The 26,154-nt window shown below is 40.8% G+C and overlaps 4 protein-coding genes across 7 annotated transcripts in view; all 4 read right to left on the minus strand.

The window, feature by feature from the left end:
• Window positions 1-14,373, minus strand: LOC122668909 (uncharacterized MFS-type transporter YwfA-like). 3 transcript variants are annotated; one of them, XM_043865476.1, is made up of 4 exons: window positions 14,047-14,373; window positions 12,039-12,790; window positions 11,280-11,845; window positions 1-102 (listed from the first exon to the last, which is right to left on the minus strand). In XM_043865476.1, the coding sequence occupies exons 1-3, from the start codon at window positions 14,350-14,352 to the stop codon at window positions 11,320-11,322; spliced, it is 1,584 nt and encodes a 527-aa protein (XP_043721411.1). In that variant the 5' UTR covers window positions 14,353-14,373; the 3' UTR covers window positions 1-102; window positions 11,280-11,319. The 3 variants fall into 3 exon arrangements, with proteins under 3 accessions (XP_043721411.1, XP_043721410.1, XP_043721412.1); XM_043865475.1 differs by lacking the exon at window positions 1-102 and having other exon boundaries at window positions 11,253-11,845; XM_043865477.1 differs by lacking the exon at window positions 1-102 and having other exon boundaries at window positions 11,684-11,831.
• Window positions 112-20,400, minus strand: LOC122668911. Of its 2 annotated transcripts, XM_043865479.1 has the most exons (4): window positions 20,339-20,400; window positions 2,943-3,229; window positions 1,243-1,994; window positions 112-670 (listed from the first exon to the last, which is right to left on the minus strand). In XM_043865479.1, exons 1-4 carry the CDS (start codon window positions 20,346-20,348, stop codon window positions 145-147), a joined length of 1,575 nt encoding a protein of 524 aa, XP_043721414.1. In that variant the 5' UTR covers window positions 20,349-20,400; the 3' UTR covers window positions 112-144. The 2 variants fall into 2 exon arrangements, with proteins under 2 accessions (XP_043721414.1, XP_043721413.1); XM_043865478.1 differs by lacking the exon at window positions 20,339-20,400 and having other exon boundaries at window positions 2,943-3,250.
• LOC122668913 overlaps window positions 4,845-26,154 on the minus strand; it is a 27,417-nt gene continuing 6,107 nt past the window's right edge. Inside the window, exons 3-5 of the mRNA XM_043865480.1 lie at window positions 8,676-8,981; window positions 6,830-7,581; window positions 4,845-5,718 (exon numbers count right to left, since the gene is read on the minus strand). Of these exons, the coding sequence (XP_043721415.1) occupies window positions 5,208-5,718; window positions 6,830-7,581; window positions 8,676-8,981 (1,569 nt within the window). The 3' untranslated portion in view covers window positions 4,845-5,207. The remainder of the gene's footprint in view (window positions 5,719-6,829; window positions 7,582-8,675; window positions 8,982-26,154) is intronic.
• LOC122669442 (uncharacterized MFS-type transporter YwfA-like) lies at window positions 17,277-20,333 on the minus strand (the record flags this gene model as incomplete). Its single annotated transcript, XM_043866207.1, has 3 exons — window positions 17,277-17,793; window positions 18,355-19,106; window positions 20,043-20,333. Coding segments are annotated over 3 exons (1,560 nt in total), but the record flags the coding sequence as incomplete, so codon positions are not given.

The raw sequence follows: 26,154 nt of genomic DNA on the forward strand, positions 1-26,154 counted from the left end.
TCACCCAAATTCTTCACAAAGCCTTCTAAAGCCCCCAGAGAGAGGAAAACTGGGTCCACTGGTTGGAAGGAGTTCTCATAGTTGAATTATAAAGATGGATACCTATATAAGGACATCCTACCAGCTTCTGTTTGTATGGAATGGTTAGCCCTCTAAATTTGAGAAATTTAAGTTGGTGGGAAGCAGGGTCGTCTCATCAGTGTCATCAATATCAACACCCTCTACACCATAAACCATATCAATCACAGTTTTTGCCTTCCCATATAGCTCATCTGATTCAGAAAAGCAAACTTCAACATATTCCTCTCCAGCAGGAGGATTATCTGATTCCATCTGCTGCATCTCTGATTCTATTAATGCATGCATCGATGCTCGCTCTCTGTCCTTTGGGTAGGTGCAATAGAGAAAGGAGTAGATAAGGCAACACAGACTCATCGGAATTCCTATTGCCATATAAAGTGCCTTGGCTAATGATGCAGCATTCTCTCTGTCTCTTTCAACTTCAACAGACTTGCTGGCTCCCTTCGGAGCTGGTTTATAACCATAAAAGCGCTGCGCTAGAAACCCAACTACAGGGGGAGCAAATGATGCCAATATCGACTCAAAAGATCGATCCAGAGCATAGATACTTGTACGTGACTTTTCAGGAACGATCTCTGCAAATATTGGACTACAGCAAGTGTACATATCAATAAACGAAAAAATGTACACATATTTGACAAAATAAAACCATATGTATCAGCATGTGAAAAATATAAATTGTTGCATCTACTTGGTTTAGCACAGTGGTTCCGCAATTTAGGTATATAAAAATTCACGGATGGGATTGTTGTACCAAGCACATAGTGTAATTGATGCAGAGATGGACCACCATCCAAGTAAGTCTATCGTTCTCCTTGCCTTTGGAAAGATTGACTCAATTGGAAGCCCTATGTATCATCCATAGGAACTTCCCCAGACCATTCCACATATACCTTTTTTGTTCTGAATTTTCTAAAGCAATGTAGATGAGATCATATACAACAAGAGTGAGACTCCTTGACTAAGCTCCAGGACCCATCCGACAAGTTCTGTGCTTTTCTCTACCAAATTTTTTTTTTAAACAACCCGGTTTCCTCTAATGCAATCTTTTCTTCCTCATTGTTTTTCTTTGTTTCCTTTATGTATTCCCTTTTATTTCTTCGCAATTGTAGAAAGAAATGCAGGGAAAAAAAGATGGGTCAATAGGGAAGGTAGGCTTACTTGTTTGTGGCTGCCCCATTCCATGATATGGATAATCCCATGATGAACAAGACGAAACCATGCATGAAAGCAGTGGAGGGGTCATCTGGTAGAGCCAACAACAGCAATGCAGCCAGTGGGATAGCCAATCCTGAGCTTATCTGGGATAGAACTATCCTGCCAGAGTTGGGGAAATGCTTGGAAAGGATATCCCCCATCTTTCCTCCAAAGAGCCCACCAAGAGAAAGAGAAACCACAAACATACTCATAAGAAAAGCTGTTTGTTTGTGGGAAAATCCAATGAGCTCCAACCACATAGGTGCAAATGACAAAGCTGACCATGGGAACGATCCTGTCACACCCTGTGCTACAATTATCTGGAAAGATGGAACTTTCATTACTGACTTGGCTTCCTGAATTAAGAACTTCACTGCTGACAATGTGGGTTTATTTGGACCCGGATCTTGAGCTTTAGAACCACTCTCTGCAAATCGTGGATCATTGGCAAATAGGCGGACCAAAATACCTACAACAACACTCACCATTCCAACTAGATGGAAGGAGATTCTCCAACCAGGAATCCCCATGAATGATGTTGAAGCTATCAAAACTGAACATAGGTTTCCAATGATTGAACCTATGTTGCTAGTCAGCTGTAGCCATCCAAAAGCCACACCGCGGTTGGAGTCATCGGTTGAATCAGCAACGAGGGACAGAATGGCAGGTGTAACAATGGCCAGTCCTATCCCATTCAAAGCTCTTGAGACTGCCACCTGAATAAGAAACAGGAAAGAAATTAATAGTCAGAATGGGTAAATCACGGTAGTTAGTGATATGATAAGAAGAGTAATCCGATGCTATTCAAAAACTAAAACTGTAAGAGGGTCCAACTCAAAACCTTAAGGCATTAGGCGGAGAGAGTTCCTCAAGTACATGAAGGCTCCAAGGACCTGAACAAACCGATGTGCGACCATAGCTCTATAACTCCCAATATCTCAACACTTCAGCTAAATGGAAGATAACGATGTTTTTCTCTTGGTGTACGATTCCCTGAATTTTGTTTTGGAATCAACTAGTAATAGCCCTGTTTCAGCACCCAATTAGATTATTTATTCTTTGGCATAGTGCTCAGTGTTCTGTTCTATTCTATTCATGTACTAATTTGCACCCTACTGATGACATTTGAATCAATAAATAAAATATAATTCTTCCTGTTAAGATCACTGTATCTAATTCCTCTAGCCTTTTGAAGTTTCCGGCATTTCATGCTTGATCCTTAAAAGAGAAGGGTTTAAGGATTCGGCCAAGAGGCCCAAGATATCGGTACAGATTTCTGATAATGTGATTAAGATAGACCTCGCTACAGACAGACATAGTGAGCTCTGCTTCTGCAGCTCGCAAAAGCACAACAGTGTGAATATTCAGGTGTGCAATAAGGTTATGATGCTATCTATGAAGAATAGGAATGACAATGAAAGGTCAGATCTTACTTTGTTCTTGCCTATGACCGTTGACCTAGCCTTTCTATGTAGTTGGTTATGAAACAGTCTAGTTCAAATTAATGGGGAAGCGAAATTCAGATCAAATGAACAATTGGCCAATTTAAGTGGGCCGAGCTATTCAGCTGAAATCCTTGGGATATGCTCGCATTTTGAATGACATTTGAGAAAGAAACAGAGAGAGAGAGAGAGAGAGAGAGATTGGATTTAGGAAAGGAGGACCTGTAAGAAAGAGGAGGAGAAGCCGACAAGGAAGGTGGCGGCGGCCCAGAGGAAGGCGCCGAGGGCGATAACGTGGGCTCTGTTGTGGTGGATGGCGAGGTATGCTGCGAGTGGGTAGCAGCAGGACTGCACAATGGATCGGAAAAGGGTGAGGGAGCCAAGACCAGTTGGGTCAGTGTGGAGGGCGGCCCCAACTTCCCTGTACACACCAGGGAGCAGTGACTCGTCCGCTCTCTCCATGATCCCCGCCAGGTTCACCAGCATCAATGTTACTGTCTCTGATTTCAACTTCGTCATCCTCTTCACCTCTTTACCTCTTCACCTCTTCACCTCTTCACAGTTCAAACACAATGTATGTATGAGTGTGTGTGAATGAGATGAAGGTAAGTAAGAAAGAAAGAAAGAAAGAAAGAAAGAAAGATCTCGGGGTTTAGGAGGGGTGGTCAATGATGTTGACCATAGAGAAATGTCTGAGAAGACTGGAAATCATGAGATGCAGATGCAAATGCCCAGAGAGAAATGCTTGAGGATGTGGGGCCCGTCTGATGATGCCTCATAGCCTGGGTTATTGTAGATCTTTTGATTGTGCGAATATACACGTGTAAGGATGGTAGACATTCAAAGTACGCTTGATGCGTCCTCGTTCCACGGAATTCCAACATTTCTGCTGTTGTTTGTCGAGTCTTGTGATTTTTTTATTTATTTCTTTTCCTTTTTCTTCTTATCCTTCTGCTGTTTTTCCGACGCAACACATTGCCTCTCGCAGTCTCGCCGCCACCATCACCACCCCCACCCCTCATTCTTTCTCTAGCTCCCCTGCAACCTCGCCACCACCCTCTCCAGTCTCCCGCGCTCCACCATGCTCTCAGCAATCCAACCCCATACACAGTTGCTGCAGCCGCATACTCAATCACGCCACCACCCATGCGCGCAGACCCCAGCCTTGCCACAAGCCACTCCAATCCCATATCCCAATCTTAAAAAATGAGAGAGAGAGAGAGAGAGAGAGAGAGAGAGAGGGTGGAGGTGAAAATTTAAAAAAATACTGTAATCGAATACCCGAACCCCCACACCTCCTTGGCCTGGAGACGAAGTTGGTAATGCACTGAATGAGCGGTGAACGGTGATTGTTCAATCACTTCTACTAAGAACCTCCATGCCTTCCCACCCCAAGCAGCTCCTTCTCCTCCTGCCCTTCTTTCCAATTTGATTGCTTCTCTCGAGGTCGGAGCAAAACCTCAAAGATTATTTAGTTGATCAGTTGCAGAGGGTGAGATTGAGATTCTTCCTACGTTTTCCTGTGTAGGGAAATCGCCATGGCAATCTTTGCCTTAAATATACAAGTTGGTAAGGGCCAAAATTTTGTGGACAAATGGGTCTCAAAACCTCTACTTAGTTGTCAAAATTTATTGCAGTTGAACAAACAAAGCTTTTTGAAACATGATTGAACATAAATGGACAATTGAAGGCCCAAGGTAGGGGTTTGGGTTTAAAAAACTAAACAGTAGCAACATGGAAATTAGCAGAACTTGAAGCATGAATATGAGCTGCTTTATGACCTTCTCTCACTTGACAAAATAGTAAGCAATGATGAAAAAGGCCTACTCATATATATGTTATTAAATGCTTTTCATAAGCATCCCACATAGTTTCTCCTAGTTCTCTGGTATTCAATTTTCAAACTCAAGATCTGATAGGCAGGATCGTCAGGTACATGAAAATTTTGGAACAATAAAGGAGTGGTATAGCACCCATAAGAGCCATCTGGTTTTGAAGGAAATCTGTGCAAAGGTTTTAAACATAAAGCTTGATGTCAGTAACAAATTCTCTCTCCTTTTGATGAGTACAAGCAGATCGAAATGTCTTTCCTATGGCATGATCATGGATGTTTCTTTCCTTTTTCTACATTAACTTCATAAAATCTGGCTACTTCGGACTTCATGCATTGATCATAAGTTAAAAACCAGAGCATGATCAAGGAAGTAGCTGAAATACATTTAGTTCTCTCCATCAATCAAAGAATAACATCTTCACAACTCCATACTGGTTAAAGCTGTTGACGTGGTAGATTGAGATGGTGAAACCCATCAATGATTCAATGTGCTGTCACCCAAATTTTTCACAAAGCCTTCTGAATCCCACCTGAAGACAGGAAAACTGGGACCAGTAATGGTTGGAAGTTGTCATACTTGAATTAGAAAGATAGACACCTATATGGTCATCCAACCAGCTTCTGCTTGTATGGGGTTATTATTCCTCCAAATTTTAGAAATTTGAGTTGCTGGGAAGCAGAGTCTTCTCATCAGTGTCATCAAGATCAACATCCTCAACACCGTAGACCATATCAATCACATTTTTTTCCTCAAAATATAGCTCATCTGATTCTGAGAAACAAACTTCAGCAAATTCCACTCCAGCAGGAGGATTATCTGATTCCATCTGCTCCATCTCTGATTCTATTAATGCAAGCATCGATGCTCGCTCTCTGTCTCTTGGGTAGGTGCAATAGAGAAAGGAGTAGATTAGGGAACACAGACCCATAGGAATTCCTATTGCCATATAAAGTGCCTTGGCTAATGATGTAGCATTATCTCTGTCTGTTTTAACTTCAACAGACTTGCTGGCTCCCTTGGGAGCTGGTTTATAACCATAAAAGTGCTGAGCTAGAAAGCCAACTGCAGGGGGAGCAAATGATGCCAATATGGACTCAAAAGATTGATCCAGAGCATAGACACTTGTACGTGACTTTTCAGGAACGATCTCTGCAAATATTGGACTACAGGAAATGTACATATCAGTAAACAAAAACTGTACACATATTTGACAATATATATATCAACATGTGAAAATATAAATTGTTCCATCTATTTGATATAGCACAGTAGTTCTACAATTTAGGAACATAAAAACCCATGGATGGGATTATTGTATCAAAGGCATAGTAATGCAGCCTCATTGGAAGCTACGGATAGGGAGAGTCGAAATCACGTTCCCTATGTGACCTGGAGTTGATCAATCGAACAAAGAAAGAATGTGACTTGCAAGAACTCCAATGGAGCCAAGCTCAAAGAGCTATCTTTTACCAATCTTCCAATTCTCCTTTTTCCTTTCATAGTCTTGCCTTACATATAGGCTATGATTGCATACAGAAATGGAAAAGAAAATCAAATCTCTCAATCACATGGATAATTGATTGAAGACAAAGATTCTAATCCCCCCACTAATTACTCCAATCTATTGATTATTTAAGACTGCTTAGAAATCCAATCATCCCTTATTAAGCTGCAATCAAATCTCCTTAAAATGCTGATAGGATAAGAGCTGATGTGGATAATTTATCCTTGTGAAGGCTGGCCATGTTTAGCACGCCTCTCTTTGATCCAGGCCAACCTTCGCAGAGCCTTTGGATGACCGAGTGCAACCTCCACCTTGTCAACTTCGTGGCCCAGGGCTGCATCACATAGAGTAATTGATGCAGAGATGGACCACCATCCAAGTTCAGGTTATGGTTCTCCTTGCCTGTGGAAAGATTGACTCAATTGGAAGCCCTAGGTATCATACATATTCCATAAGCACTTCTCCAGGCCATTCCACATAAACCTTTTTTTAAGGCAATGTAGATGAGACCATAACAACAAGGGTGAGACTCACCGACTGATAGCTCCAGGACCCCTCCAAAAGTGCTGTGCTTTCCTCTACCCCAAAAAAAATATATTTTTCTGTGCATTTTTTTTTATTACTTTTGACAACATTGTTTCCTCTAATACAATATTTTCTTCCTCATTGCTTTTCTTTCTTTCATTATTTATTTAATTTTTGTCTTTTATATCATTGAAATTTTAGAAAGAAATGAAGAAAATGGGGGTGAATAGAGAAGAGAGGCTTACTAGTTTGTAGCTGGAGCATTCCATGACATGGACAACCCCAACATGAACACGGCAAAACCATGCTTGAAAGCAGTGGAGGGGTCATCGGGTAGAGCCAAAAACAGTACTGCTGCTGCTGGGATAGCCAATCCTGTGCTTATCTGCGATAGAACTATCCTGCCAGAGTTGGGGAAACGCTTAGAAAGGATATCCCCCATCTTTCCTCCAAAGAGCCCAACAAGTGAACTAGCAATTACAAACATGCTCACAAGAAAAGCTGTTTGTGTGTGGGAAAATCCAATGAGCTCCAACCACATAGGTGCAAATTGCAAAGCTGACCATGAGAATGATCCTGCCACACCCTGTGCTACAATTATCTGGAAAGATGGAACTTTCATTACTGACTTGGCTTCCTGAATTAAGAACTTCACTGCTGACAATGTGGGTTTATTTGGACCCGGATCTCGAGCTTTAGAACCGCCCTCTGCAAATCGTGGATCATTGGCAAATAGGCGGACCAAAATACCTACAACAACACTCACCATTCCAACAATATGGAAGGAGATTCTCCAACCAGGGATCCCCATGAATGATGTTGAAGCTATCAGAACTGAGCATACGTATCCCATGATTAAACCTATGTTGCCAGTCAGCTGTAGCCATCCAAAAGCTATACCACGGTTGGAGTCATCCGTTGAATCAGCAACAAGGGACTGAATGGCGGGTGTAACAATGGCCAGTCCAATTCCATTAAAAGCTCTTGACACTGCCACCTGAATAAGAAACAGGAGAGAACCTAATAGTCAGAACGGGCAAATCAAGGTAGTTAGTCATATGATAGGAAGAGCTATTCAATGTTATTTGAAAACTAAAACTATTGGAACTTAGTGGGAGAGAGTTCCTCAAGTATATGAAGGCATCAAGGACCTGAACAAACAGTTGTGGGACTATAGCTCTACAACTCCCAATATCTCAACACTTCAGCTAAATGGAAGAGAAATTTGTTTTTGTCTAGCTGTAAGATTCCCTGGATTTTGTTTTAGATTCAACTAGTATTAGCTCTGTTTCAACACCCAATTAAAATTTTCATTCTTTCTCATACTGCTCATTGTTCTGTTCTATCCATGCATTAATTTCCACTCTACTGTGGACATTTGAAACGATAAATAAAGGGAACGAAAACGCCATCCGGTCGCGCAGCGCACGCGGTCCCTGCACCCTGACACCGGGCTCCTGGAAGGGGTGTGGTGGTCATTTCGCACACACCCTGTGTCAGGGCGCAGGCGTGGCGTGTCTGGGGTGACTGGGTGGCTTTCTTTCTTCCATAAATAAAATACAGTTCTTTCTATTCTATTCTGTTCTATTCATGCATTATGTTTCCAAAAACTTATTGCTTTTTCCCTTTGAAGTTTAGGCATTTCATGTTTGATCCTTAAAATAGAAGGTTTGAGGATTTGGCCAAGATATCTGTATAGATTTCTGATATTGTAATTAAGATAGATATCCATACAGACAGAGTGGGCTCTGCTTCTGCAGCTCGCAGAGCACAATATGACTATTCAGATGTGCAATAAGGATATGATGCTATCTAGGAGGAGTAGGAATGTCAATAAAAGGTCTGATCATTCAAGGTCTTTGCTCTAGGATCGATTAATGTTTTACTTTGTTCTTGCCTATGATCGTTGACCTAGTTTTTCTTTGTAGTTGCTTATGAAATAGTGTAGTTCAAACTAATGGAGAAAATGATTGGGCAATTTAAGTAGGCTGAGCTATTCAGCTGAAATCCATAGGATATGCTCGCATTTTGAATAACATTTGAGGAAGGAAGAAAGAAACGAAGAGAAAGATTGGTTTAGGGAAGGAGGACCTGAAAGAAAGTGGAGGAGAAGCCGACAAGGAAGGTGGCGGCGGCCCAGAGGAAAGCACCGAGGGCGATAACGTGGGCTCTGTTGTGGTGGATGGCGAGGTAGGCTGCGAGTGGGTAGCAGAAGGACTGCACAATGGATCGGAAGAGGGTGAGGGAGCCGAGACCAGTTGGGTCAGTGTGGAGGGCAGCCCCAACTTCCTTGTACACACCAGGGAGCAGTGACTCATCCGCTCTCTGCATGATCCCCGCCAGGTTCACCAGCATCAATGTTACAGTCTCTGATTTCAACTTCGTCATCTTCTTCATCTCGTCGTTACACACTCGATCTCATTCTCTGTGCGTGTGTAAGTGAGAGAGAGAGAGAGAAAGAGTCTCGGGGTTTAGAGCGGGGGCGGCGTTGACCAGAGAGAAATATCTCAGAATCAGAGTTGTATTTTAAGTAAGGAAAAAAAAAGGGAAGGGAAGAGGTTGGGTGCGCTGCTGCACGTTAATGTTAGTGCTGGCCGTGTCCTCTTTAATCATGACTGGATATTTGCAAGCGAGTCATATGAAATTTGTTTCTTTCTCCCTATCCTCACTCAGAGAAGGAGAAGAAGGAGAAGAAACAGAAGAAAGAGAAGAAAGCATTCATAAAGAAAAAAATTGACCCTTAACTAAATTTGACTTTTTAAGTTTGATTTTTTAAATTTGACTTTTTAAGTTATTAGGATTTGAAAAGAACGAACCGAGTCGAAAAACTTGATTTAATTTATCATCTGAGTGTGAATGTGTGATGCACGCACAGCACCGCACTTAAGAATTCAATTGTCCACCTAATATCCAAAAGGATAGAAAGGTTGATCCAGGGCTTGCCTTGGTGGTTTTCTATTCCTTTGGGAGATCTCTGTCAGACGCTTGATCGGTGGTTCAAGTCTCCTTAGCGACACCTAATCTACATTTATTTGCTTTCCAAGAAATGGAACCTTTGGGTACCATATTTGATTCCTTGTGGGTTCTCTCATTGCCTCCTTGTGGGATTCTATTGAGGTTTATGGCCAGTGGGCCCTTAAATTGCACCCAAAAAAAAAAAAAGATAGAAAGACATTGTTGCCCTTGTTTTTATTAGTTGGATTTTTAAATCTACCTGACCATTCAACTAATTGGGTAAAACTCAAGAATGGTCATAAGGGATTGCTAACCATTATGTTGGGAACTCGGGATAGGATGGGATCATTCAAGAATCGGATTCCAAATCGACCGATCCAATGCTAATTCAAGGGTTTGGGTATATCCCCCCGCAAATTTTCAGGCCCTTCTTTGATATGTCATGTGACAAAATTTGGTGAGCCACCCAGCTAATCTTTGCCTTATATTTATGTAAATATACAAGTTGGCCTGACCCAAAATTTTGTAGACAAATGAGTTTCAAAACCTCTATTCAAATGTCAAATTATAGTATTTAAAACAAGGAATTGGACAATTTAAGACCCAAGGTAGGGTTTTGATCGAGTTTAAAAATCCAAACAATAACATCATGAAATTTAGCAGTATTTAAGCAAGAACATGGACTCTTTAGTGACCCTCTCGCTGGACAAAAGAGTAAACAATGATGAAAAAAACTTGCTCATATTTATGTATTAATGGGACTGTCTAATGACACCTCTATTGGTATATTTAGAATTTGTAACTTTCATTCAATTGTTATTTATCTCATTTTCAAAAGCATTTAATGCAATGTTTTTAATGAGTAAATATACCATTTCACATAGTAATTGCATTAAATGTTACATTAAATGATTTTCAACTTATTTTACCCAAAAAAAAATAAAACGACTTTCAACTTTTTGAAAAACCTTTTTTATCCCTTTATTAAATATTATGATAAATAACTTTTAAGAATAATACAAGAGGTAAAAAAATAAAATTACAAATCTATTGAGAGTGACACAAGAAAATCACTTTATTATGTTATTATATGTTTTTCATTAGTATCCACATGTGGTTTACACTAGTTCTCTGTTATTCCATTTTCACACTCTTAAGTATCTGATAGGCAGGTTCGTCAGATCATGAATATTTTAAAACAATAAAGAAGAGGTATAATAGCATCCATAAGAGTTTTTTATTTTTATTTTTTTGGGGGTACAAGAATTATAAGAGAAATTTGGTTTTGAAAGAAATCTGTGAATTAATGTCAGGAACCATATTATCTCCTCCTCATGAGATTATAAACATAATTGTCTTTCCTTTTTCTACATTAACTTCATTAAATCTGGTAACTTCTGACTTCATGCATTGATTATAAGTTAAAAACCAGATCAAGAACAAGGAAGTGGCTCAAATACATTTTGTTCTCTCCTTCATGCATTGATTGTAAGTTAAAAACCAGAGCAAGAACAAGGAAGTGGCTCAAATACATTTTGTTCTCTCCTTCAATAAACAGTAAGATCTTCACAACTTCATACTGGCTAAAGCTGTTGACATGGTAGACTGAGATGGTGAAACCCATCAATGTGCTCTCACCCAAATTTTTCACAAAGCCTTCTAAAGCCCACCTGAAAACAGGGAAACTGGGACCAGTAATATTGGAACAAGTTCTCATAGTTGAATTAGAAAGATGGACACCTATAAGGCCATCCAACCAGCTTGTGCTTATATGGGGTTATTATTCCTCTAAATTAGAGAATTTTGAGTTAATGGGAAGCAGGGTCATCTCATCAGTGTCATCAAGATCAACATCCTCCACACCATAGACCATATCAATCACAGATTTTTCCTTCTCATATTGCTCATCTGATTCCAAGAAGCAAACTTCAGCATATTCCACTCCAGCAGGAGGATTATCTGATTCCATCTGCTGCATCTCTGATTCTATTAATGCATGCATCAATGCTCTCTCTCTGTCTCTTGGGTAGGTGCGATAGAGAAAGGAGTAGATTAGGCAACACAGTGTCACCGAAATTCCTATCGCCATATAAAGTGCCTTGGCTAATGATGCAGCATTCTCTCTGTCTCTTTCAACTTCAACAGACTTGCTGGCTCCCTTGGCAGCTGGTTTATAACCATAAAAGTGTTGAGCCAGAATCCCAACTACAGGGGGAGCAAATGATGACAATATGGTCTCAAAACATCGATCCAGTGCATAGATACTTGTACGTGACTTTTCAGGAACGATCTCTGCAAATATTGGACTACAGGAAATGTACATATCAATAAACAAAAAATGTACACATATTTGACAAAATAAAACCATATGTATCAACACTGTTTCTTCTAATTCAATCTTTTTTCCTCATTGCTTTTTGTCTTCCCTTTTACTTCTTTGAAATTGTAGAAAGAAATGGAGGAAGAAAAAGATGGCCAATAGAGAAAAGAGAGGTTTACTTGTTTGTAGCTGCAGCATTCCATGATACAAACAACCCCATGACGAACAAGACCAAACCATGCATGAAAGCAGTGGACGGGTCATAGGGTAGAGCTAAAAACAGCACTGCTGCCAGTGGGATATATGATCCTGAGCTTATCTGCGATAGAACTATCCTTCCAGAGTTGGGGAAATGCTTGGAAAGGATATCCCCCATCTTTCCTCCAAATAGCCCTCCAAGAGATACAGCAACCACGTATATGCTCATAAGAAAAGCGGTTTCTTTGTGAGAAAAACCAATGAGCTCCAACCACAGTGGTACGAATGACAAAGCTGATCCAGGGAACGATCCTGTTACACCCTGTGCTACAATTATCTGGAAAGATGGAATTTTCATCACTAACTTGGCTTCCTGAATTAGCAACTTCACTGCTGACGTTGTGGGCTTATGAAGATTTGGTTCACTAGCTTTAGTACCGTCCTCTGAAAATCTTGGATCATTGGCAAATATGCGGACCAAAATACCTACAACAACACTCACCATTGCAACTAGATGGAAAGAGATTCTCCAACCGGGGATCCCCATGAATGATGTCGAAGCTAACAGAATTGAGCATAGGTTTCCAATGATTGAACCTAAGTGGCCAGTCAGCTGTAGCCATCCAAAAGCTGTACCACGGTTGGTGTCAATGGTTGAGTCAGCAACAAGGGACTGAATGGAAGGTATAACAATGGCCAGTCCAATCCCATTCAAAGCTCTTGAGACTGCCACCTGAATAAGAAACAAGAGAGAACTTATAGTCAGAATGGGAAAACCATGTAGTTTAGTGATATAGAGGGAAGTTGCAGCCTTTTTCATTGGTTTGCAGTTGGTAAGGGATAAAGGAATTTTAAAGTTATGGATTGAATGTGATTCTTCTGCAGTTGTTCTTTGTGTCCAAAATCAGAACATCCCTTGGATCTTCCAACAATTCCCATTTTGATGAAGTTTTCCAATAAAATGGAATCACTCTTCCCACTATATCACTATGTTTTTTTGCTAAGGATCAACAAAATATAATATTAAAAATAAATAGAAATATAGAATTGATGTCTAGGCATACCCAGACCAAAAATAAATACACATGATTCTTGATACTCCACCTTCAGCATTTGCCATCAGCAGAGCACAACACACACACACCAAAAAAAAAACACCTTTGACTTCAGGATTCACCTGTTACAAACCGAAATCTAAGCCTTTCCTGAGCATCCCATATGGTTTCATCCTGTGCAAACAAAGGATAAGTATTCCAAGAAAGAGACTCCTGTGAAACTTCGATAATTGTGGCGAGCAAATCAGCAACTGAATTGGCCTCCCTATAGTGTTGAGTTATTTTCCATTGAGTTGAAGATAAGATGTTTTACGATTCCCTGGATTTTGTTTAGATTTCGTCTAGTATTAGCTCTATTTCAACCCTCAATTAGATTTTTCATTCTTTCACATAGTGTTCACTGTTCTGTTCTTGTCATGAACTAATTTCTACTCTACTGTTGACCTTTTAACCAAAAAATAAAATGTAGTTCTTCCTGTGTTTGATCACTGTAACTCAGTGCTCTTGCTTGATCCTTATATTGGTTCAACGATTTGGCCAAAATATGGGTTTATAATCCTGAAAAAAATCTGTAATATTCACCCACAGAATGAAAATTTGTAATAAAGTAAGATCTCCCTATAGACATAGTGGGCTCTGCTTCTGCAGCTCGCTTTCAAGTTCTTTGCTTTAGGATTGACCTAGGTATAACCTTGTTCTTTCCTATGACCGTTGGGCGTTGGCCTTGTGTGTCCTTGTAGTTGAGTACGAAACAGTCTAGTTCAAACTAAAGCAGAAGCAAAATCCAGATCAAATGAACGAACTGGCCCATATAAGAAGGCAGAGCAATTCAGCTGACATCCATATAATATGCTCGCATTTTAAATGGCATGAGAGAGAGAGAGAGAGAGAGAGAGAGAGAGAGAGAGAGGGGTTGGATCTGGGGAAGGAAGACCTGAAAGAAAGTGGAGGAGAAGGCGACGAGGGAGGTCGCAGCGGCCCAGAGGAAGGCGCCCAGGGCAATCACGTGGGCTCTGTTGTGGTTGATGGCGAGGTAGGCTGCGAGTGGGTAGCAGCAGGATTGCACAATGGATCGGAAGAGGGTGAGGGATCCTAGACCAGTTGGGTCAGTGTGGAGGGCGGCCCCAACCTCTTTGTACACAGCAGGTAGCAGTGACTCGTCTGCTCTCTCCATGATTGCCGCCAGGTTCACCAGCATCAATGTTACTGTCTCTGGTTTCAACTTCGTCATCTTCTTCATCTCTTCTATCACACACGCGCACACTCTCACTCGCTGTGTGGTGTGTTTTCCTCTGTGGTCTCTACCGTCTTGCTCTGTTCTCCTTTATGCAGAGAGAGGAGTACAATCAGAGAGAGAGAGGGGCAGAGGGTCCTCCCTCCTCGTCCTGGAGTTTGGACCGACGGCACACTTTGGGGTGTTGAAGCCTTCGAATGTATTCTTATTCTTTGACTCCTAAAAAAATCTTTGAAGGTTTTTATTTTTATTTTTTTATTGACCAGAGTAGAGTCTAGTCTAGTCAATAAAAAAAATTTAAAAAAAAAAAAAAAACCCTTCAAAGATTTTTAGCAGATGTGAATCAGGATGAATGCAGAATGCAGATGCGGATAAGGATGGAGAGAGCAGACGAGTCACTGCTATATAGCTCTCATGGCTTGGGTTGTTGTAGACCTTGTGATTGTGTTAGTTAACACGTGTAGGGTGGACGCTGATGCATCCTCATGCCAAGGATTTCCAACGTTTCTTCATGTTAAAGAAATGCCAACTTGCTGTACGTTTTTAATATTTTTCTTTGTCTACCTGTCTATTTATTGACTATCGAATGCTCCCCATGAGACTTTCTTTACATACAACTTGCTAGCTCTGGAGTTACGTACAACTTGCCAGGGAGTTTGGAGTAGGGTTTAAGTTCAGATCCAATGCACCAATGCTTCAAATGTCAACATCTGTCCGTTTTGTTTTCCAAATAACCTTCTTCATCCTTTAAATGATAACAAATAGGAATCTTTTTTCTCTCAGGTTCCCTGTCCGGATTATCTGGGTTACTCTCATAAGGGGACAAAAATGACGACTTAACCTCAATTGGACAGTGTGTTCGGACAAAGGGTTAGATCATTAGTCATTTCTGACAAATGTTTACACCTAAATGAAAACTCTTACTCATAGTATCACTCTCACAAATCCCCAAAGAATATAGAGAGACATAACATAGGGAATTCCTCCGAGTGAAACCCAACCTAACTCAAGAACACCACTCAATTAACCCTTGAGATCTTACATTCTCGATTGCTCTTCGATGGTTGAACTCAAGAGTCAAGTCCTTTCTTTGGAAGGTATGCTTAGGTGCTATCAGAATATTAGCCAACCTAAAGCAAAAGCACGTGGTGATAGATGACTCTTGCCCAAGATGTGGTAAATTCCTGGAATCAATGGAGCATGCCCTTCTCTACTGCCCAATGGCACAACAAGCTTGGTTTGCCTCTCTAGTCTCTATGAGATCAGCTGCAGATTAGAGGTTACCATTCCATGCGTGAATTGCTAGATGGGGTAAAATCCCAGGTTTGTCAAAGAATGAGCAACAAAAGGCTTTCACATCTCATGCCATTATTGTTTGGGAAATTTGGAAATTGAGAAACTCCTCAGTGTTCAGATTCTCTGCACCTCCCTTCAAAAAGTGGTAAGCGTTGTGGTAAGAAATGTTGATGAAACACTCTCCTTGATTCCTGAGCCTTCTTCTTCTCAGTTGCCCCCCAGCAACCTGAGGTGCACCCTCTTATGCCAGATGGGACTTTCAACATCTTCACGGATGCAGCAGTCTCCTCCAACCCTAAAACCTTAGGGATTGCTTGCATTATTTTGAGCCAGTTGGGGAATCTCCAGGTGATTGCCTCTGATCATCTAGTTGTGATGTCTGCATTGGTGGGTTAAGCACTTCCTATCAGGCTAGCCCTTTGTTTAGCAAAAAGAGTAGGTTTGACTCAAGTAACGATACTTTCGGATTGCCAGTGCTGGTTAGGGGTCTCCCATCTGCTTCTATGGTGCCTCCTCATGGAATATCTACTGTTTTTAAAGATATTCTCCTGCTGAAGAATGATTTTCCTTATTATAGTTTCCGTCATGTAAATAGGTCTGAAAATGTGATTGCCCCATTCAATTTCAAAGTGGGCTATTAATTTCCCTAGAAAGGGTTTTTGGTTATCCTCCTTTCCGGAGGACCTTTGAGAACTGTATAGCAGTTTCTGCCCTTTGAGGCGTCTATATATTCCCCCCCCCTTTCCCCCTCTCTGAGGGGGACCCGGGTCTTGTGCATCCGGGCAGCCGAGCTGCATGTGCAGCTCCAGACTCAAGGCGGCGCGCTTTGACCGCCTTACCCCTGCCCAAGCGCCTTGCCCGAGCAGGGGTAAGGCAGTCAAAGCGCCCTGCCTTGAGCCTGGCGTTGCACATGCAGTCCGGCTGCCCAGATGCACAGGATCTTTTTTCGCTCTGAGGGGGCTCTGGGGGCTTTTGCACCCAAAAAAAAAAAAAAATGAACTCCACTCCCTTCCTCCTAATTATAGAATAAGGAGGGCTGATATCTAATAGGCAGGTTCGGCATATCAGAAAAATTTTGGAACAATATGGAGCCAAAAGAGCAATTTGGTTTTAAAGAAATCTATGCAATGTTTTTAAACACAAAAATTGATGTCAGGAAGCATATTATCTCCTTTTGATGAGTATATTAACAGAAATGTCTTTACTATGGCATGATCCTGGAATTTCTTTCCTTTCTCTACATTAACTTCATAAATCTGACAGCTTTTGACTTCATGTATTGATCATAACTTAAAAGCCAGATCATGAACAAGGAAGTGGTTGAAATACATTTTGTTCTCTCCATCAATCAAAAGAGTGAGATCTTAACAACTCCCTACTGGTTAAAGCAGTGGATGTGGTAGATTGAGGTGGTGAAACCCATCAATGTGGCTTGAATCAAATTTTACATTAATCAAGATGCCAAAACCCATCAATGCGCTCTCACCCAAAATTTTCACAAAGCCTTCTGAAGCCCACCTGAAGACAGGAAAACTGGGCGCACTGGTTGGAAGAAGTTCTCATACTTGAATTAGAAAGATGGACACCTATAAGGCCATCCAACCAGATTCTGCTTGCATGGAGGAGTCAGTCCTCTAAATTTGAGAAATTTCAGTTGGTGAGAAGCAGGGGCTTCTCATCAGTGTCGTCAAATTAACATCCTCTGCACCGTAAACCATATCAATCATGGCTTTTTCGCTCCTATATGGCTCGTCTGATTCAGAGAAGCAAACTTCAGTGTATTCCACACCGGCAGGAGGATTATCTGATTCCATCTGCTCCATCTCTAATTCTATTAATGCATGCATCGATGCTCTCTCTCTGTCTCTTGGGTAGGTGCAATAGAGAAAGGAGTAGATTAGGCAACACAAACTCATTGGAATTCCTATTGCCAAATAAAGTGCCTTGGCTAATGATGCTGCATTCTCTCTGTCTCTTTCAACTTCAACAGACTTGCTGGCTCCCTTGGGAGCTGGTTCATAACCATAAAAGTGCTGTGCTAGAAACCCAACTACAGGGGGAGCAAAGGATGCCAATATGGACTCAAAAGACTGATCCAGAGCATAGACACTTGTACGTGATTTTGCAGGAACGATCTCTGCAAATATTGGACTACAGGAAGCATACATATCAATAAACAAAAAAATGTACACACTTGACAAAATAAAACCATATGTATAACATGTGAAAATATAAATTGTTGCATCAAGTTGGTTTAGCATAGTGGTTTCACAATTTAGGCATATGAAAACTCAAGGATGGGACTGTTGTACCAAGCATATAGTGTAATCGATACAAAGATGGAAAGATTGACTTAATCGGAAGACCTAGGTATCATCCATAGTTAGTTCTTCAGACCATTCCACATATACTTTTTCCGAATTTTCTAAAGCAATGTAGATGAGGTCATATACAATAAGGGTGAGACTCCTTGACTGATAACTCCAGGACCCATCCAACCAGTTCTGTGCTTTGCTGTATCCCCTCCCTGACACCCCCCCCCCCCCAAAGAAAATTTTTTTTTGTTTTTTTTCTAACTGTTTCCTCTAATGCAATCTTCTCTTCCTTATTGCTTTTCTTTCTTTCTTTTTTTTGTCTTTCCCTTTGTTTCTTTGAAATTGTAAAAAGAATTGGAGGAAGAAAAAGGTAGGTCAATAGAGAATAGTGGCTTACTAGTTTGTAGCGGGAGTATTCCATGATATGGACAATCCCATTATGAACAAGACCAAACCATGCATGAAAGCAGTGGAGGGGTCATCAGGAAGAGCCAACAACAGCACTGCAGCCAGTGGGATAGCCAATCCTGAGCTTATCTGCGATAGAACTATCCTGCCAGAGTTGGGGAAAGGCTTGGAAAGGATATCCCCCATCTTTCCTCCAAAGAGCCCACCCAAAGAACCAGCAACCACAAACATACTCATAAGAAAAGCTGTTTGTGTGTGGGAAAATCCGATGAGCTCCAACCACATAGGGGCAAATGACAAAGCTGACCATGGGAACGATCCTGCCACCCCCTGTGCTACAATTATCTGGAAAGATGGAACTTTCATCACTGACTTGGCTTCCTGGATTAATAACTTAAATGCTGATATTGTGGGTTTATGTGGACCTGAATCACTAGCTTTAGAACCGCCCTCTGCAAATCGTGGATCATTGGCAAATAGGCAGACCAAAATACCTACAACAACACTCACCATTCCAACTAGATGGAAGGAGATTCTCCAACCAGGGATCCCCATGAATGATGTTGAAGCTATCAGAACTGAGCATAGGTTTCCAATGATTGAACCTAAGTTTCCAGTCAGCTGTAGCCATCCAAAAGCTATACCACGGTTGGTATCATCAGTTGAGTCAGCTACAAGGGACTGAATGGCAGGTGTAACAATGGCCAGTCCAATCCCATTCAAAGCTCTTGAGATTGCCACCTGAATAAGATAGAGGAGAGAATTTAATAGTCAGAATAGGCAAATCATGGTAGTTAGTGATATGATAGGAAGAGCAATTCAATGTTAAATGTTATTTGAAAACTAAAACCGTTGGGGGGTCCAACCCAAAAACTTAAGGCATTAGGTGGAGATAGCTTCTCAAGTATATGAAGGCACCAAGGACATGAACAAACTGATGTAGTACTATAGCTCTATAACTCCCAACATCTCAACACTTCAGATAAATGGAATTGAGAGAGACATTTTAATCTAGCTGTATGATTCCTTGGATTTTGTTTTAGATTGAACTATTAGCTCAGTTTCAAAAAACAATTAGATTTTTCATTCTTTCGCGTAGTGCTCAATGTTCTGTTCTATTCAAGCACTAACTTCTATCCTACTGTTGACATTTGAACCAATAAATAAAATATGGTTCTTCCTGTATTTAATTACTGCAACTTATTGTTCCTGCATTTTGAAGTTCACTGTATTTCATGCATGATCCTTAAAAGAGAAGGGTTTAAGGATTTGGCCAAGAGACAGTATAGATTTTTGATGTTATGATCAAGATAGATCTAGGGACAGAGTGGGTCTGCTTCTGCAGCTTGCAAAGCACAATATGACTATTCAGATGTGCAATATGGATATGATGCTATCTAGGTGGAGTAGGAATGACAATGTAAGGTCAGATTTCTTAAGTTCTTTGCTTTAGGATCTACTAATGTCTTACTTTGCTCTTGTCTATGACCGTTAACCTAGTGTTTCTTGAGAAATAGTGTAGTTCAAACTAATGGAGAAGCAAAATCCAGATCAAATGAGCAATTGGCCAATTTAAGTAGGCCGAGCTATTCAGCAGACATCCATAGGATATGCTCCTACTTTGAATGGCATTTGAGAAAGAAAGAAAGAAACGGAGAGCGATAGAGAGAGAAGGACCTGAAAAAAAGTGGAGGAGAAGCCGACAAGGAAGGTAGCGGCCGCCCAGAGGAAAGCACCGAGGGCGATAACGTGGGCTCTATTGTGGTGGATGGCGAGGTAGGCTGCGATTGGGTAGCAGAGGGACTGCACAATAGATCGGAAGAGGGTGAGAGAGCCGAGGCCAGTTGGGTCAGTGTGGAGGGCGACCCCAACTTCCTTGTAAACACCTGGGAGCAGTGACTCGTCTGCTCTCTCCATGATCCCCGCCAGGTTTACAAGCATCAATGTTACTGTTTCTGATTTCAACTTCGTCATCTTCTTCATGTCTTCATTCACACACACTCATTCTGTGCCTGAGAGAGAGAGAGAGAGAGAGCAAACAAGAAAACAGAGGGTCAGAGGGATCTTGGGGCTTTAGACTTTACTGTTTGGAGAGATGGTGGCGTTGACGAGAGAGAAATGTCTCAGAGATTCAGTTTAACGAAAAAATAAATAAATAAATATATATATATATATATATATATATATATATATATATATATATATATATATATCAGAGATGAAAAAAAGATCCTGTGCATCTGGGCAGTCGGGCTGCATGTGCAGTGTTAGACTTAAGGCGCTGTGCTTTGATCGTCTTATCCCTGCTCGGGCCTCTCAGAGATTCTGTTGAACCCAAAAAGAAACAGAAAAAAGAATCAGAAATGCCAAAAACATCCTGTGCTTCTGGGTAACATGTGCAGCACTAGAATCAAGATGTTATAATGTATAGATAATTCAAAGTCTATGAAGTTTTGAGTATTTTTATGGGAAAAGGCTTGGCATTCGGCAAGGGTGCCAGCATGTGTTTCTATCTCTCTCTCTCTTCTCCCCTCTTTCTTCTTCTTCTTCTTTTTTCTTTTTTTTTTTTTTTTTTTTTTTTTCTTTTTCTTTTTCTGTGGATGAAAGTGTAATTACACAAACCACACCAATCCCACTAACTTTCATTGAATTAGGTTTACCAACAAAAAAAAAAAACTTTCATTGAATTAGGGCTGTCAGGTGTGATTTCTCTCTCATTTATGTTTTAATTATTGTCTCTCTTCTAGTGTAGTGAATGTTAATCATGGGAATGATAATTCGTTTTTTAAGACAACCATTGATGTTATATGTAGATTCTTTCTCACACTAACAGCATGGTAAACAATCTCCCATTTTTAATGCTTTGTTTTACCTTTTATTTATTTATTTTTTTGTTAATTTCTATTTAAGTTTTAACATGACATGTGAAGCTGAGGATCTATCTATCTTCCAATTTTCAACTCCCACTTGACATGGGAAAAAATATCCTTATAACAAAATATCCTATTTGTTAAAGTGAGAAAATAAAAAACGGGTGGAAAACTTGTATTTGTTTCTTACAAATTACTATAAATGTGACTGATTAGTTAGATGGAGTGTTAAACAAACTCATTAAATGTCATTTATTATTGTCTAATAAGGTGGCATTCCTCTTTTTCCCATCCCATTCATTTTCTAAGTCGTACCAAATTGGTAGATTTTAGCACTATTCATGGAAAAGTTACTTTTGAGTCTATCTTTCTCCTCTTCCTATTTCCTTTATTTTCCATAGAATCTCACATCATGTCCACTTCCTCCCTCTCTACTAAATCCCACCCCACTATAAAATACATATTCCATTATTTCCTTTTTCCCACCTTGTTAATCAAACGCACATGTGTGAGTCGTGACTTGTGACCCACCCTCACAAGTTTCCCCCCTCCCCTTTTTATTTGTCAAATAAACGTAGTTTAAAAGTGCAGTGCGATGCATTTTGGGGTTGGGATATTGCGTCTGTTAGATGACAACATCCCACCCCCAAACTGCACCGCACTGCATATGTCAAAAATTGGAGAAAATTTTAATCCCAATTGACATCATGTGTGATATTATAGTGAGCCACCCTACTAATCTTTGTCTTAAATGTAAATATACAAGTTCGGTAGGGCCAAACTTTTGAGAACAAATGGGTTTGAAAACCTTTGCTCAAATGTTAAATTTTAGTGTAGGTTAGCAAACAAAGCTTTAGATATCCACTAAATATATGAAAGTTTTAAAAGATGGATAAATGGACAATTGAAGACCCAATGTTTTTATGGGTTTTTGATTGGGTTTAAATATCCAAACAGTGGCAATATGAAATTTAGCAGAACTTGAAGCAAGATTATGGGATGCTTTATGACCCTCTCGTTTGACCAAAAAGTAATAACTGACGAAAAAGAACTACTCAAGAATCTGAAATATTTGAAAACCTCATATATTTTGGTTTTGGATTACCCTTAACATACTATTAAGTGAGACATGTATCCTTTTGCTTCTATAAATGTCTTTTTAAACACTTTTATGGCGGCATAGATTGATTATTTACTGAAACAAAAGAACACATGTTATCACCTTGACTAGAGATGTGTTTATCCACCCCTCCCCTTCCCCCTCAAAACATTAAAAATCCCAGATCATCCTCTTCCATGAGCCAAACCCGAGCTTGAAATTAATTTTCAAATTTATAAGTAGCTAGAATGCTAGATCATCCTCTTTCAATTTCCCTTTTAATGGTCCACCCTTTTAGGCCAAGTGTGTTCGGACTCGGGTAAAACTTATCCTTAATGTTAGCCATTAAAGAGGTGTCCAAGTCCCTATAACCTTTCACATCGAGCTACTCACATCCGATGGTCCTTATAAACCCTTCACATCGGGCAACTCTCACTTGATTTGGGCTTGGTGTTTTTTTTTAGAAGTTGAGATCTTCCACGAGGATTTCCTTCATCCTTGGAGGCACATCGGAGTTGCCACGCTCCGACTCTGATGCCATCTGATCAAGTGACTATTGGATGAATGATATATCTCCCTTGAATTAGCCACAACTCAAATTGTGTCCAATCTCAACCATATTATCCACCATGTATTTAAAATTTCACACTTGTATTTTCAATTGTTATAATAAAATGTCAAAAGTTGATTCTTTTAAACCATTTTTTCAAATATTTTTATTAGAAGATGGGAAATTCTTTATAGACGTGTTCCAAAATATTAGAAACAACTAGTACGACCCACATGGCAGATCCTTAGGGCTGTGAAGGAAACATATACCTATAACATATCTTCCAAACTCTTCGCTGCTGCATAATTTCTTGGGGCCACTTGCCTGAGGCTCACTAGAGCCCAGAAGCTCCCGGTTCATGCGTGGCGCGGGGGTCATGTACGAGCCTAGGGGGGATTTAGTCGGCCTAAAGTCGGATACCCCTCCTGTCTCCCCAAAACAAAACAAAACAAAAAAAAAAACATTTCTTCCAAACTTCTTTTGTCTAGCATTTTTCCGGGTGGGGCATGGGCTTCATGGGCCTGCAACCTTGGGTCTAAGCAACCTAAGCCAACCCATTACACACCAAACCCAGCAACAACTGCGGATGGGTCAAATTAGGCACTGGAGGCCCGATTTCTCCAGCCCACAATTCAAATAACCTTGAGAAACTTTCCCAGTGAAGGTGTACAGCTACGCGGGTATAAGTCTATATAGAAATCTGTCCAAGTTTGAAGCATGACACTGAAAGCAACTTGGAGCCCAGACATGAACTGGGCTTAATCAAGGCTGTTAAGTCCACCTGTGGTTTAAGTCAAGTTGGGGCAGAATTTCAGCTACTCAGTAAGGCAGGGACTCTGGCTTTTGTCTGTGATTGTTTTTGGGCCATTGGGCAGGATTATAAGTGGATCAGATATCAATCTAAATATCAACTTGTTGAAGGGGAATTATTGATAGTCTTACTAAATTAGGTTTTTAGGGGTGGTGGCAATTTGTTGGGCCAGGCCAACCTTGCACTATATACTATGGATCAGGATCGTCTCCAGGGAGGCGTGCGCCCAGGGTGATGCCAAGGGGCATCCAGGGGCTGAGCTGTGCCGCACACATCTCCGCACATGCCTAGAGATGTGTGCGGCACAGCTCAACTGCTGGCCGCAGCACCCTGGGCGTGCTGGGCTCCTTGGAGACAAGCTAAATTCATATACTACAGTTTATGCCAGGCCAAGCCTAAGCCTGACCTAGGATCCGGGCCTGTTAGGCCCATGTCCGCTTATAATACAGGCCAGCACAGATTTTTTATCTTTTTAAGAGGAAAGGATTAAGGGTCCTGTTAGGCCCATTCCTTCATGCAGCTCTCTCTCTCTCCCCTGCTTAACTTGGTTAAAATCGTTAGACAGGTTTCCTTAAACAGCATATAAGGGAGTAAGGAGTTGCTTTAACGAACGTCCTCTAAATTTAAAATGTGGAGAAAACTTCTTTTTAGTCCCATAAACTGAACCTATATTATCCTAAACTCTCCTATAGATTATTCTTTTTCTGATTCGATCCCCGAATTAATTTAAATTTGTTCTCTCCTTCTCTCATGGTTTTTAAAATTATTCAGATTACCTCGCACTAATAGATTTCTCACTTCATTTTTAAATCTTCCTCCCAAATACGTATATTTGGTTCTAGCATCCCTATGGGGTATGGCCACCTTCATTATAGGTCAAGCATGGGAGGGGACCGACAAAAATTTCCCCTTCAAGTGTAGTAGCCCATGGGATGGGCCTACCAATGGGCCTAATAGAATGAATCAAAAGTAGGTCACATAAGCCGAGTAAGCCATACCCTTATGAATATCAGTGCATAGGTCTAGCAATGGACCTAATATAATGGGTTATTTGAGTAAAGGATTTTCTTTAAAATAGAAAGGGAATATGTTCTCTTACTTAGATCATGCATGCTAACTTAGAGGGTATCTCTAGACTATTAATACAATGCTGGGTTAAATGGAGATTGGCTTGGGAAGGTATATATAGCATATTAGCAATACAATAATAAGACACAGAAAATGTTTTAAGAGCTAGAAAAGTAACGTATACCCATCTATCTAGGGTCATAAATGCCCTGCTCCAGTGCTCCCTACTTATACTTAAAATCCTGATCATGACAGACTCAGCCTCTGTCTGTAATCAATCACAGATGGGTTAAAAACAAAAATAAGAAAAAGACGTTAGGGGTTTAGGGTTTGGGGCCATTGGAATTCACGAGGAGAGTTGGCGCTGGTTTTGTTTTGTATTATTATTGTCCAAAACCCTCTCATTTCCGTGCGGGAGTGTCAAGTTCGATCTTTGAAAGAATGAGCGATTTGGCGGAGAGAGAGAGAGATTATAATCAGTGCTATCATCTCTTCTACATGGTTGAGAGGAAGTGGGACCCATCCCAAAAACCATTATTTAAAAACATTAAAAAAATAAAAAAAAATGATCCCATGCCCTGATAATCTGATGTGGACAAGTAGTCGGCGTCATCCATTATGGCCAAACGTTCTCTCTCTCTCTCTCTCTCTCTCTCTCTCTACTCTCTTGCGGAGGAGGAGGAGGAGGAGGAGGAGGAGGAGTTGGTTGGGGTCCCCTCACCACTCCGGTACTCCCCCAGGTCACCATCGCACACGCCTACTACTACTACTACTACCACAACCACTTCCCAATACACTAAATCACTAATCATATGTTACTCTACGTGGCGCTCTCTTCCCATAATTGGCGGGGTTTTAGTTTGGAGACTGGGACCCACTCCCAATGGTCCCACTGCAACGCACGAACCACGAGGCGCTCTCCCTTCTTTTTCCCTCTCTCTCTAGCATGATATATATTTTTATTCAAAAATAAATAAATAAAAAAACCGTAAGCATGATATATGGGGATGTGACGTCCTTCCCTTCGTCACATTGACAAGTTAGTTACAAATATAAGGAAGGGGGTGAGCGGGGAATCTTCACGTACGCTTGCGTACGTACAGCCGTTCAGATCGGAATGGTTATGAATCATTCACGTACATCAAGATTCACCAGACTTAGAAACGGACGCTGTCGCACATGAAGGTGGGTGCAATGATCAATCTGCCCCTTAATCGGCAGGTCCAAGTGGAAAATAGGAATCCCAATATTATCTATTAAATTATAATACAGATTTTCTATGGCACGTTGTGCTGTCCTGCTTGTACTGTGCAGACACAAGGCCATGCACAGTGATCGCCCTACCCTCACTTGAATAGAGGTAAGGCCGTCAATGTACGCCCCCTTGTATG

The sequence above is a fragment of the Telopea speciosissima genome, chromosome 7 (genome assembly GCF_018873765.1).
Source record: "Telopea speciosissima isolate NSW1024214 ecotype Mountain lineage chromosome 7, Tspe_v1, whole genome shotgun sequence".
In the NCBI taxonomy this organism is placed as follows: domain Eukaryota; kingdom Viridiplantae; phylum Streptophyta; class Magnoliopsida; order Proteales; family Proteaceae; genus Telopea; species Telopea speciosissima.